The sequence below is a fragment of the Meles meles genome, chromosome 12 (genome assembly GCF_922984935.1).
Source record: "Meles meles chromosome 12, mMelMel3.1 paternal haplotype, whole genome shotgun sequence".
NCBI lineage: Eukaryota > Metazoa > Chordata > Mammalia > Carnivora > Mustelidae > Meles > Meles meles.
In genome coordinates, this window is record NC_060077.1 from 7,002,598 (window position 1) to 7,016,770 (window position 14,173).

Consider the following 14,173-nt stretch of genomic DNA (forward strand, 5'->3'; position numbering starts at 1 on the left):
TGCAGAGAGCGCAGGTGACATCCCCAGCAAGCCACGAACTTAGAGAAGGCAAATTAATTAGAATGATAGGAAACACAGTCCCTCTCTCTGTATCGTCCCTTTCCAAGCCAGACGCTAGAGTCTTTCCAGCTCAGCCCATTTTCTGGGGAGGGGGTTTTCATTACTATAATGGTATGTGATCACAGCTCTCTGCTGCCTTAAGGCTGCACCTTCAACACGGCAGTGGGGCCCTGCTGACCATCTAGACACAGGGGAGAGGGGGAAAGGTGAGAGAATCCCTTTCTCAGCCCTGACTTGCCTACCAGCTTCTGACATTTCCGAGGGAGGATCCAAATCCAAATGCCCAGGTTGGCGTTTAGGGCAATTTTGATTTCAATGAAGCCACACCGCTGAGAACTGGGCACCCTTGACCTCCTGATGGAGCTTTACAGCCAAGTCCCTTGTATATATTCTCTTGTATTAATAGAAACTGTGTATTTATCTAATCCTGGCTTTTTCTTGCACATCATTAATTTGAGTGCACTTCTCGACTGCCCCGATTTTTGACAAGGGGTTGTTTTTAATGCTTGTTTTTATATGAGATTTGACTTCTTGATGGACATTTGTATTAGGAAATTGAAGCATGATATATATGTATATATTGTCCCCACCGTCTCGGAGGCTGCATTACTTGGATTGCATGAGATAGTGGGGTGGTGTTTCTTCTTCTTCTTCTTCTTTTTTTTAAAAATATTTCCACAGTGTGCAAAGTGCTGGCACCATCCCTCCCTCTCTCCCCCGCTTTTCTCTGGCTGCCAAGGAGTCATTGATTTTGATTAGCTTCACTGCAGAGCGTCTGTGAAGAGAGGGAGAGGGAGGGAGGCTTTGAAATAAATTTTAAAAAAGACCTCATATCGGGTTTCAGCAGACAGCAGTGTGTGTGTGTGTGTGTGTGCATGCGCGCTCGCGTGTGCATGTCCGTGCAAAGCAGAGGGAGGCCTCTGAGATCATTGTTTAGGTAGCTTGCTGCATAATGAGGTGAGGAGGAAACAGAAGGGCCTCCTTCCTGATGGTGCTGGTTGCTCTCAGAGGGTGGGGGTCCGGGAGCCACAGGGATCGGAGCCTCCTGGGACCTCAACGTTCCCATTCCAAATTAGATCCATTCCCTTCTGGAAGCTTCTCTCCCCATCCCCCAAAAGCAAGTAAGATCTCTTTACCCCATTTCAAAGTTGGGGTTCCATTTCACGGTCCTGGTACAGATGTAGCTGAAATTACAGATTTCTGGGGGGTTGGGGGGAGCGCCTTTTCCCTCTCTGGCTGCTGTCCATGGTCCTAGGCCATGAGCCTCTCCTAGAACCCAGTTCCCATTTTTGTGTTCCTCTCTTTCTTTGGGCTACTGGAGACTGCTTTTCCACTTCTTCCAGTGGTCTCATTTAAGAAATTCTTTTCGATTTTGATGGGAAAAAAGTGGTGATTTAAATAATATTGTCACAGGACAACGTGACTTTGGTTTCGCAATTTACGTTTCTGACGATGATTAAATATCACTTCCCTTCATTGGGAAACTGGGGGAATCCAGCTGGTCCTGCACAAATTTCCTTTGGGGACAGCGGTTTGCCACTGTGGACTCTTTGAGTGGCCACCTGGAATCAGAAGCTGCAGTGATCAGAACACAGGTTTTGTTCTTCTTTGTGGATACCAATTCCTTTTCTGAACCTTTCCTTAAGTCAGCCTGAGCCAAGCAGAGTCAGGAGTTGCTTGGGGGGCAAAGAGGGACAGGCTAGACACCCTGGCCTACTCCCATAGTGATGGAGGATATTGATGTCAAAAGTGTCATTTTAAAGCTTAAAACCAAAAGTTTTAAAAAAAAATATTAATTGTTCATTCGATACCTATTTACTGAGCACCTACAATGTGCCAGGTTGTAGAATCCCATCTGGGAAGAAACTTAGGTATGGAGCACGGAGGGGCAGCCCTGCTTGGAACCAGATGATGCTAATTGTCCCTTTCTGGTCTGGTTCATGGTCTTTTAACAGATTCGTCAGGTATTCCCTATGACCCCAAGCCTCGCTGGCAGATTGTTCTGTAGTATTGCTATTTACCGAGCACCGCACTATCGTGAAGGCAATTCAAAAGCCTGTGATCTCAACTCACTCCCAGCATGAAGAGACTGGTTCTTGCTGCTTCACATGGTAACGAAAGCCACCATCGACAGCGCATGCTCACCAGCCCTGAGCCCTGTGCTGAGTGCTTAACACGTGTCCCCTCAGTTATTCCTCATACCCATTCTGGAGACAGTAGTTATTATTTCCATTTTACAGTTGAGGAAGCTGAGACTCAGACGTTTTGCAACTTAGCTTAAGGCCGCACATTCACAGTGAAGTGGCCAAGCCAAGATTTGAACTCAGGTCCATGTGACCACCCCCCAAACCCATCAGCTAACTACCGAGCTACACCGGATTCCCTCCTGAGCTGCTCCAGAGCACTGCTAGTTCAAGGGCAAGCACAGCCTGGGACCCAGCAGGGAGCAAGGGAGCCTGACTTAGATCCACTGTAAGGAGTGTTGGATTTGGAGACACTCCAGGACAGGCTGGATGGTTTAGTTGGGGATTTTATGTATTTGTTCCCTGCCATTTGTGTCCTTAATTTCTATAAGGTCCCTGGAAGGAGCATCTAGTTTGCAAACAGGGGCCTGTTCAACTTACTTCCTGGGACATGGGAAGCTTTTCTTACCTCTTTCCTGTCCCCTCCCTGACCTGAACCCTTAAGTCTTTTGCACTCTAAGTGCCCAAGAGCCTATGTGTGTATGCGGCAGACATGGTTGTGGGGGTGTTTGGAACCTCACCGAGGCCTCTGGCTCAGCCAGAGAGGCAACGAGCTTGGGAACATTCCGTTCTGGGTTCTAACCTTGCTGGTTTGTTGTGCTCTTTTGTAAGAGGAATTTCGTACCTTGGAGACGCTTTGTACATATTTGTAATGACTTTATTAAAAAACTGGTGGTGTGCTTCCAGCCAGAGGCCTTTGCGTTTTCATTTCCTTTTGAAAGGTTGGTCCCCAAAGATCATGGGAGGATCTGGCTGTGCACCCCGATCTGCCTGGGACAGAAGGCCACACACTCGCTTCACCTCTCTGTCTTATTTCTGAGAACTCCCCAAGGGGAGGACTGGCCTGAACAGTACCCTTGGGTTGGCCAAGAGGTTGAGGGAACTTGCCTGACAGTTCAAGGTCAGTGCCCAGAACCATTACTTATGCATGGTGCCATGCAGATAAGCTAATGGCCGTGCAGACTCGTATCTCCAACTATGGGCACATGGGTCTCTCTTTCCCTTACATTCACCTGGTCTAAGATGCTTGAGCGATCAAGTTGTAGTCTTTTCCTAAGAATGGTGGGCTGAGGACAGGGTGTTTTTCTAGGTAATAGATGCTTCCTTTTCCCTTGGGGGTCCACTCCCTCCCCACTCTCAGTCCGTGTAACTTAGAAGTATTGACCCTATCCTCCTCCCCACCTCTGTCCCCACAGCCAGGGCTCAACACCTGATGCAGGCTTGGCCAGCAGGGCTCCAAGTCCCAAAGGCTAAAGGGATTGGTTTGGGGACAAACTAACGGGTCAACCTCAGGACTCCTGGGTTGCTAAGCTGGTGGAACATAAGCATAGAGCTTTCGAAGGCCTTCTTACTGCCACATGGGATGTGACTGCCTGGAAATCAAAGTCTCAGAGCAAAAGTGAGTAGAAGGATGCAATGTCATGATTTTAGTATCACTGGGGCCCCTGAATCCAGCAATACTCCAGGCCCATACTGTTATTGAGCCAAATAAAGTCTGCCTCTTACTTAAGCCATGTCGAGGTGGTTTGAAAATAATTGCAGCCAAAGTCTGCCTGATGATGTTTTTGTGACTGTTTTCGTAACGACTGTCACCTGATGCTATTAATTTACATTTTAAAATACCCATCATAATCCGTCACCCAAGCAAACCCATGCTGTCATAGGGTTATGCTCTGGTTAACCAGACGTGGGCCCTGCGGGTCCCCTGCCCAGATCCCTTCTGACCCTTTCTACCAGTTCAGCTTCCCCATCCTGCACTTTCGCATGCTTTGTGGCATCCAGCACCTTCAGAGACCTGTGGCCTCCTCCACGAGCAACGCACATCCAAGGACTGATGGTGTTTGAGTAAAAAAAACCTCAGGGTGGGGCAAACTCTGAAATGCAGCTGAGGTTGTAGAGCTCAGAGGGGCCTCACGGAGCTGGGGCTTCTCTGAAAGTCACCTTCCTTTTGGTTTCTTCCCCCTCCTCTGCTGGTTTCTCTGGGGAGCAGGCTTAATAAAGCACGTGCATCTGAACGGATCTGCTTGGGGGCAAAACCGGGAGCAGCCAGCCACCCACTGCATGACCGCTTCTCAGCTTTTCTCCTCCAATAGTCCCACCTGGCTTCAAAAGGCGAACGGAGACTCGAGACCATGAACCCAAGTTTCATCGACAGATGATATTTATTGGCAGAAGGGAACTTAAGGGAACATTAAAAAACGCCAAAGGCAGCTCTGTTCAGCCCAGAGCAAAAGAGAGATCCCAGGACTCACTTTACATGTCCTTTTCCCAACCCAAAGTCTGAGGCGTCTGGTGCCTCCAAGCGTCGCTCACTTTCTCCTCTTATGAAGGTAATGAGCCTGTTCCATCCAGCTCCAAAGCTTGCCTTTTTATTCTCACATTTATTATGCCCAAGATCTTTTACATTTACAGGGCCATCTCCAAGAGTTTCAGGAACTTGAGTCAGTGAATCATAAAATATTAAGAGCAGGATACTCCAATCCAATATGTGATTAATCCTGCTTATAACAAAGGAGTTGCAGAGCCAGGATGGGCAATGGAGAATGTTCTTCTTTCCAATGACAACCCTTGGCTGCTTTTACCCTCATGGTGGGGAACCTATTCAGCCCAGTGGTTGGGAGACTTCACTGGCTGCTGTCCTTCCTTAGGGCGGAAGTTCCTCCCATCCAAAAGAAAACCTCCAGACGGAACTGCCCCCTAGAGGGTAGGGAATGAATAAGTAAAATTCTAAACTAAATCATCCCACCAGCCCCCACGTATCCTCCACGTGTGACATTGTTCATAATGTCAAAGGCCTGGCTCATTATTTGAAGATTCTTAGAGATGTGTGGGTTTCTCTTCTGTTTTTTTGGTGGCACGAGTGAAACCGGCAAAACCACGGGTGCCTTCCCCACTCTTCCACAATTCTTAGTTTTTCTGGCTCCAGCAGATTAACACACAAGGTTTCATCATCCTGGAGATGGCTATGGGGACGTGAAGTGGCTTCCCAAAATCATGCAGAGTTTGGAATCAGAATTCTGCCTTATCCACTGTGCCACAAGCTAGCACGTTAATAAATCTTCTCCAGCTTCAATTTCTTGTGTCTCTTTGATGGCATCTGCAGGCAGGGTGATCTTTCTGATAAAAACCAGCCACAGAAGCTCCCGTTGCTTCCCTTTGGTTCTTCCTCAAGGCAGGGGGACCAGAGTAGCCGCATCCACCCGGCCCCCTTTCCCTCCGCTTCCCCTTCCGACTTGATTATCCAGGCAAGTGGGATTGTAACATCGCAGCCATTGCCATAGTAACAGAGCTTGAAAGATGCCATGCTGCCCTGGGAGGGATGTCTTGCTGGGTACCAGGAAAGAGCCAGGGACATCAGGCACAGGAAAAGGTCCTGGCTTGACAGCACACGGGGGCAAATGTCCTGAAACTATTAGGGATGGGGTGGGCTTGTTATTACTGGCTGAGAGCGAGATGGCAGCAAGTCTCCCACCATTTCTGCTGGGGCTTTGTTGCTAATCTGCTCCTGAGCCACAAGACTGATTTCTCTGTAATGCCGCTGGCACCAGCCATTGTGTTGAGGTTGATGGTGAGTGAAGAGAGTGGGGAGAGGGTTAGGGCAGGCAAGATTCCAGAAGCTTCTAAGTGATTACCTGTGCCATCCTCTCCCACATTCAAAGCAGGGAGGGTCGCACAGGTGGAGAAGCTGTTCTGTTACAGAGATCAACCTCTCTGTTATAAAGATTACAGAAACTCTGACCGCGACTGCACTCTACGCCACCACCCAGGCTTGTGGAAAAATCCATAATGTGAATTGTTCATTTTGCTTGCAAGGCCATCAGGGGAGACGGTAATGGCTACAGGCACTGTTGACAGGCTGAGACTTAAGTGAGGGGCAGGATGAGAACAGAAGGAGGAGGAGAGAAATGGGGACAGGTGTGGAGATCCAGTGATATCTGCATCGGGACCAAAGCTGGTCATTCTTGATACCCAAATGCGATGGAGCATCCCAGCCAGAGCCCAGCAAAATGGCAATTTTAAAGACCAACTCTTTCCATGAATCCAGCCACAGCTAGATTTCCAGAGCCAGTGCTCACTGTTGGCATCCTCAGTGGGGCCCAAACCAAATGTGCTATGCACCTGGGCCATGGATGGGCATCAAAATCACCTCTCGTGCTTCTAAAAAGCCACATCTGCTGGGCCCCACGCCTACAGTGTCTGAGCGGGGGGTGAGCATGGTGGTTGAGAGTCTGAAGCCAGACAGAGGGTTCACCCCTGCTAGCTGGGTGACCCTGGGAAAGTGACCACATGGAGCTCTGCGCCTCAGTTTCCTCATCTATAAAACAGAGGAAACAACAGGATCTCCACCCCAGGGCTTTTGTGAGGATTACAAGAGGTCACCCAAGCGGGACGCTCAGCCGGCATGATGCGCTTGGTACACTCAGTTATTGGAGGGACAACGTGGGGCCCCGCATTTGTATTTGGGAAGTGCTCCACAGTGAATTCCAATCTGCAGACCTGTGCCATCTGGGGAGAGGCAGTGATCTCTAGGCCCTTCCCCAGGTGCAGCATCAGGTCACTGTGAGTTAAAATAACAACAGGAAGGACGTGTCTATCACCAGTCCCTTCCCTTGGAGGGGGCTTCCCGGAGGAGGCCAGATCTGATACAGGAGACTTGCAGGGGAAGGATGGCCGCACCAACGATGCACACACTATACCACAGGACAGGAGAGAAAGGTGAAGGTCAGGAGCACATGGGCCTGGCTTTAGGGAAGGAGGTGGAGAAAGGCAGGAGGCAGGATAGTAAACGCTTGAGGCCTGTGTTCCAGGAAGTCCCTGGAGCCAAACCCAATCACGCAGGCCATCCCTCGGCTCCCAGAGCGTGCCTTGGAGCTTGGATTCCTTGTCCTTTAGCCCTAATACACCTGGAAGTGTGCCGAAGTGGCCCCGTCCTTCCAGCAGCGCAGAGTATCCACGGCAACCGAGCGGCAGAGCGGGCAGGTGCGCTCCCGGTCCAGCCAGAGGCAGAGGCACTCCTCACAGAACACGTGCTGTGGGGACAGCAAGCAGGACGAGTGTCCCCTACATGCCAACCTTGGTCCTAGGAGCTGGGGACACAGCAGTGAACAAAACAGACGACTCCAGTCCTCATGGAGCTTGCGCTCTACTCGGGGAGATGACTGGTCCCATGAATCACCAAAATGTAGAGTATATCAGTGCTAAGTGCTGAGAAGAAAAACCTGGCGGAAGGGGCTAGGGAGTGCTTGGGAGGGCTGCTATGTTCAACATGGGGGGCCAGGAGGACTTTCCCTGAATACTGACATTTGGGTGAAGACTATGCCCTGAGGATCTCTGGGAAAAGAGTGCCACAGGCAGAGGGAACAGCTTATGCAAAGGTCCTGAGGCAGGAGTATGTCTGCTGTGCTGCTGAGCCTGGGACTAGAGGGAGGGAGGCAGGGAATGAGGTGAGAGAAGCTATGGAAGGATACAGATTGCATGGGGCTCTCTGGGCATCATGAGGCCTTTGACTTTTCTTTGGAAAGAAGTAGGGAGCCATGGTAGGGTTCTGAGCAGAGGAGTGACCTGAACAGGATTTGCCTGTTCTTTTTTTTTTTTAAGATTTTATTTATTTATTTGACAGAGAGAGAGAGATCACAAGTAGTCAGAGAGGCAGGCAGAGAGAGAGGGAGAAGCAGGCTCCCCACTGAGCAGAGAGCCCGATGTGGGGCTCGGTCCCAGGACCCCGAGATCATGACCTGAGTCGAAGGCAGAGGCTTTAACCCACCGAGCCACCCAGACACCCCTTGCCTGTTCATTTTTATTTATTTATTTATTTTTTTTTTTAAAAGATTTTATTTATTTATTTGACAGAGAGAGAGATCACAAGTAGGCAGAGAGGCAGGCAGAGAGAGAGGAGGAAGCAGGCTCCCTGCGGAGCAGAGAACCCGATGCGGGGCTCGATCCCAGGACCCTGAGATCATGACCTGAGCTGAAGGCAGCGGCTTAATCCACTGAGCCACCCAGGTGCCCCGCCTGTTCATTTTTAAAAGATGCCTTTGGTCACTGGGTTGAGAACAGAGCTCAGGGGTTAAGAGAAAGGCAGGGAGGTTGGAAATATCAATGAGTTCTACCACTTTCTGGCCATATCACTTGGACAAATGATTCAACCTCCCAATGCCTCAGTTTCCTTTTCTATAAAATGAGAGGTCAGGAGGAAGTGGAGGGAACCCCCCCTTTTTCTAAGTAAGCTCAATGCCCAATGTGAAGCTTAAACTCAGGACCTCAAGATCAAGACTCACATGCTCTACTGACTGAGTCAGCCAGGGGTTCCCAAAATGCTGCTAAGAGTACTCCACTCATAGGAAGATTGCTTCACATTAAAAGGCTTAGACATAACAATCAAAGGCAGTAAACGATTTGCATTTGGAACCTGGATGGGGGAGGATCCTAGCTATGCAGGATATTTTGAAGACGGGTGGAGAAATCTGGATATATACCATACATTAGATAATATTTTTACATCAATTTTAAATTTCCTGGGTGTGATGGTAGAATTGCAGTTATGAGAGAGAATGTCCTCGTTCTTCAAATTTCTGAAATATTTTCGGATGAAGAATCAAAATGTCACCAACTTATTCTCAATAGGCAAGGGGGAAAAACATTTACATCAAGAAAAGGCAAATGCGGGACACCTGGGTGGCTCAGTTGGTTAAGCAGCTGCCTTTGGCTCAGGTCATGATCCCAGTCCCAGCGTCCTGGGATCGAGTCCCACATCAGGCTCCTTACTTGGCGGGGAGTCTGCTTCTCCCTCTGCCTCTGCCTGCCACTCTGTCTGCTTGTGCTCACTCTCGCTCCTCTCTCTCTGACCAAAAAAAAAAAAAAAAAAAAAAAAAAAATCTTAAAAAAAAAAGGCAAATGCAAAATGTTCATGATTAGTGGATCTAGAAGAAAGATAAAAGGGTATTCATTCTACTGTCCTTTTGCTCTAGTTTTGACATTTTTCAAAATAAAAGTGATAATTTAAAATGATAATATGAAAATCCAAATACTGTTTCCTAAAAAGTTAAAAAAATGAAATTAAAAAGGCACTTAGAACAATGCCTGGTCAATAGTAAATGTGCTATCATTGTTGGCTATTATACAGGAGGCATTATTATTACATTGTATCTATTTATTGCTTGTTCTCTGTCCCTCCATGCCAGACTGTAAGCTTCTTGCAAACCCATTCCTAGCACGATGTGCAGTAGATGCCTAACTGTAAACAGTGTTAAAGGAGAGCTCCATGATGACCTGTGCAACAGGGGACCAGTCTGATCCAGGGAGTAATCTAAGAAGGCTTCCTGGAGGAGGGGCCACTTGTGTTATGGCCTGAAGGATGTTTAAGAGTTGAATGGGTGAAAAGAGGGGGTAGGGATAGCGCACACCAGGCTTAAGGGAGGAGCAGGGCCAAGTTCCTCAGATGTGAAGGCATCAAGGCACTCAAGGATGGCCAACGTGGCTACAACAGGAGAGTGTAAGAACTGGGCGGCAGGAGGCAGGCCACACAGAGCATTGAAGGGTGTGCCTGGACTCTCGCCATGGTCTGAAGGGCAGGACCCAGGGGTCAGCAGGCCCAGCAGCTTCTCTCGACTCCCATCCAGGGCACTCAAGGCCCTCCATAATGGCGCCCTCCCCTCTTCCTCCTCATCACTCCCTCCAGGACAGCCAATGTCACGGACACATGGGATGACTTGCAGTGCAAAGCTTAGTCATACTGCTAAGCCTCAGAGCAAGCTGTAAGATCTGTCTGGGATGCTCTTATGCCCCTCCTCCGTCCTTATCAGCTGGTGGGCACCTACTTCTTGCAGAAGACTTAGCTCAAGCCATCACACCTCCCCTTCTCCATGACGTTCCCTGTGCTCCACGACTTACTGTCTCCTGAAAATCTAAGCGCTGACTGTGCCTTCCCCTTCCAGATACCTCCTGGGGAGGGTCTCTCTCACAGCATCACACACACGCCTCTGGAATGATCCGCAAACTCATCTGTCTTGTTCGCTGCATTAAGGGCTTCTGGAGGGCAGGGACCACGCTCCCAACAAGGTTCTGAGCACATGGCAGATGCTCAGGAAAGGCCCACTCAATGAACGAATAAGACTTAACCCTGTTCCCCAGGAAAAGGCGGTACTTACGAAGAAGAAAGCAACACAAGCCATGTTCACATGAAGCTCAGTACTTGAGTCAGGTGAGCGGGAAATGAGCAGCTTTTCATTCCTTCATTCAAAAACACCATTCACTGAGGCTCTCCCACGTCTCAGTCAGTATTTCTCAAATGTTCTGGTCCTAAGACCCCTTTACAGTCTTAAAAAATCACAGATGATCTCAAAGGGCTTTTGTATATGTGAATCAAATCTGGCTATGTTTACCTTATTAGAAATGGAAACCAAGACCTATTGAAAACTCAAGACTACACAAGCACATGAAAGTGAAAGGGAACACCAGGGGGTACCTGGGCCGCACTTTGAGAACCACTGTTCTAACTGCCCATTTACCATTTGCCCTGCCTGCCCTCTGGGCGGTAAACTTCGTGAGGGCAGCAACCGCTGTTGTGTTCCCACTGCCCAGCCCCGAGCCTGCACAGAGTAGGGACTGTAAAAGCCGCTGACGAAGGAATGTCCTCCCACATAGGTCAGGGGGCAGATTCTGGAGACACCGGCATGGTTAAGACCTGGCCACTGCCTTCCGGGAGTTCACGGTCCCCTCCTCAGAGAATTAGGCAGGATGGAACCTAGTGCCAAATAAAGAGGTTTGAAGACCACAGGTCGGCCCAGGGGCCCAGCGGGAGGTGGGAGGAGGTCATCATCCTGGGCCGACTTCTAGCATCTGGACAGAAGGATGAGCTCCTACAGAGGGAGGGAAAGGAGGGACCCTTCTGGGCTGCGAAGTGTAGGATCGGGTGGGTTTATGGTCAGTGGGGAAGGTCAGTCACGGTTCCCTGGCTGGGCCTCCTGGAGCACGGAGGCGGGTGAAGCCCTGGGGTCACATGGGTCACCCTCCCGGCCCCCTGAATTCCATCCAGACTCCTCAAGTCTTGCTCAAAGATTTGGAGCAGGCGGGTAAAGTGAGGGCTGGAGACAAGAGCCCTCCCAAGCACAGCAGCTAACCCCCATGTGAGAGAAGAGGCTCTGGATGGGAGAGGGGCATCTCCTAGCCCGGCACTTGGTGTTCGGCATGAGCTGAGAAACAAGGAAGCAGCCAGGCCAGGTCTGGGTGGATCGTTCAGGTGAGGAGTACAGCTAATGACCCTGGGCCCTCTCCCTCACTGAGCAGAGATGCTGTGCCAGGCACTGCTGGCATCCTCTAAGTACAGCCTCATGACACCTCACAGACCCCTGAGACTCAGAGAGGGAGAGCCGCCAGCCCAAGGGCACACAGCTGCTAAGAAGTGAGGCTGAAACTCAGCTTCAGGGATGTGGTAGGCTGACTTCTATTACGACTCCCAGTGATCTCCTCCTCCTGGGATTCACATCCTGTGTGGCCTGTCCCTCCCCTTGAATGCGGCTGTACTTACTGACTTGCTTCAAGCGAACGGAATACAGTAAAGAACAGGGGACGTCACTTCTGAGATTGGGTTACAGCAGATGGGGCCTTCCGTCTTGCTCTCACACATTCTTCCCACATATTCACTCTGATGAAGTCGGTGTGACAAGGAAGCTGGGGTAGGTTCTGGCCATGAGGAACGGAGGCCCTTGGTCCGACAGGCCATGAGGAACTGAATCCCGCCACCGGCACAGGACCGAGCTTGGAAGCAGAGCCTTCCCCCATGGGACCCTGGTGGTGTCCTGACTGCAGCCTGAAGCAGGGACCCAGCTGCGTGTGCCTGGATTGCTGCTTCACGCAAACCAGGAGACCACGAATGCTAGCTGCTTTCAGCCGCGGAGTGATGGGTCATTTGTTAGGCAGCAACGGGTAACCGATACAAGAGGTGTCTGCCTCCCTAGTGAACACTCTCCCCATTACATTCTATTTATACTGGTCCCACATGGACAATGTGGACAGGGATGTTTGTAGCCCTCAGTTTTGAAAATGACATTACTGAAAGTGGGGCTGTTATCAGACAAGGGACACACACACATACACACACAGCCCTAACCACAGATCCTCTGGAATCACACAAACCTGGCTAGCTTTGTTCAGATTTAGAATTAATCACTGACACTGAGTATTGGCATAACACGCTATGCTTTTCAAAACCCACACACAGATAGACACGTCATCTCGTTTGACTGTATTAAAGAGCCCGCAAGCTGTCCAGGGCAAACATTTTCATTCCTGGGAGACAGAGGACATGGAGGGTCAGTGCCACAATGAATGTGTCGCTCGGGGTTGCAAAGTTAGTGCTGGGATGCTGTGGGTGCTCGGAAAGCACCTGATGCAGAAATGCCCGGATGGAGGAGCCAGCACAGGTGCTGAGTGATCCCAACTCAGCCTTTCCTTCATTCCTTGGAGGTGATGCGCACAGGCTTCGCTGCGCAGGGCATAGCATGCTCCTAAGAATGTCCAGGAAAAGGGCTCTAATCCTGTAATGCAGCCTTGAGGACATCTCAAAGCAAGAAGGGGAAAGGTCCTGGCCTCTGAAATCCGGGGCTCTGGGCTAAAATCTGGTTCTGCTGCTGGAGCAGGGGAGCCTTGAGCAAAGTCTGTCCTTTCTCCTTGCTGAGCCTACCTCTGCCTCTGTAGAAGAGGGTCACCCTCCCCCCACCCCCCGCCCCACACACACAGTGTCTGGAAGGATGGAAATGAGTAAGGCCTGTTATAAAGCATTAAGTGTGAGGCACCCGCAAAGACAAAATCAACAGAAGTTACCATTCTCTTGCCCTCCTTCTTTTACATTATCAATACTCAAACAAAACAAAACAAAACAAAATAAAAACAAAACAAACTGGTAGTGACCAAGGGCTAATTGCACTCTGACTTTTCTCTTTGGAAAGAAATCTTCTCTGTTGGAAAGAAAGTCAAGTTTCTGACTGTGTGTTCAAAGTGCCCTTTCCTTGATGTCCCATTGCCTGGCAGGAGGCATGGCACAGATATTTGGGGAGTGACTAACTGGGCAGGTGCTTCTGCCTGAGTAGAGGGCTCTAACCTCTGCACATGCCCAGTGTCTGCCTGACCTGCTACCGTTACCGTTGACAATCTGCTTCCCAGGCTCTGATGGGGGGCGGGGAGGAAGGTGGGGCCTGTGTGTGAGTGACACACTGTGCCTACTTTGAAGTCCCTTTGAAGGAGAGATAAGATGTTCCTTTAACCTGGTGGGCTCTTCCTCTACCCGCTCATTCATCTCTCCTGTTCATCTATCCATTCATCCATCCATCTACACCTTCATTCATCTACCCACCCAATCCCACATCTACCCACCTATGCACCCGCAGGTGGGTCCATTCATTTGTCCAACTACTCAGTCACCCACACACATACACCTCTGTCCATGCACCTCTGTACTCATCTATCCACCCCTCGACCTGGCTACCATCCATCTCCATCCCAACCAACCATCCATCTATCCATTCCAGCCCATCTATCTCACGCCATCTGTCCCCTTCTGTCCAACCCATTCCTTCCTTCCATCCATCCATCCACCATCCATCCAATATTTACTGAGTCAGTGCTATGATTCTCCTGCTAACAAAACAGATACGGTCACCCCTCTCAAGTCTGCCTACACTTTGTCCAAGAGGAGACAGACCTTACGCAACCAGTTGCCCAGTTAACTAGCGGACGACTGGGATAATCACTATGAAGGGAAAAACACAAGGATCTCTGAGGCCATACTGCTGGGAGAACCGGCTAGTCTGGGGAAGCAGAGTCAGGGAAGACTCTGACTGGGGAAGAAGCACTTGACTCATTCATTCATTCTT

The 14,173-nt window shown here is 49.9% G+C and overlaps 1 protein-coding gene across 6 annotated transcripts in view; it reads right to left on the bottom strand.

The window, feature by feature from the left end:
• The window catches only part of RNFT2 (ring finger protein, transmembrane 2), a 98,735-nt gene that overhangs the window by 24,995 nt on the left and 59,567 nt on the right, over nucleotides 1–14,173 (bottom strand). For 2 of the 6 annotated variants that reach the window (XM_046025379.1, XM_046025378.1), the window contains exon 11: nucleotides 4,454–5,712. The exons of 2 other annotated variants lie outside the window; for them this stretch is intronic. In XM_046025379.1, the coding sequence (XP_045881335.1) occupies nucleotides 5,353–5,712 (360 nt within the window). In that variant the 3' untranslated portion in view covers nucleotides 4,454–5,352. Of the gene's footprint in view, nucleotides 1–656; nucleotides 836–4,453; nucleotides 5,713–6,193; nucleotides 7,334–14,173 lie in introns of those variants that run through there. 2 more of the 6 variants (XM_046025384.1, XM_046025380.1) reach the window with 2 other exon arrangements.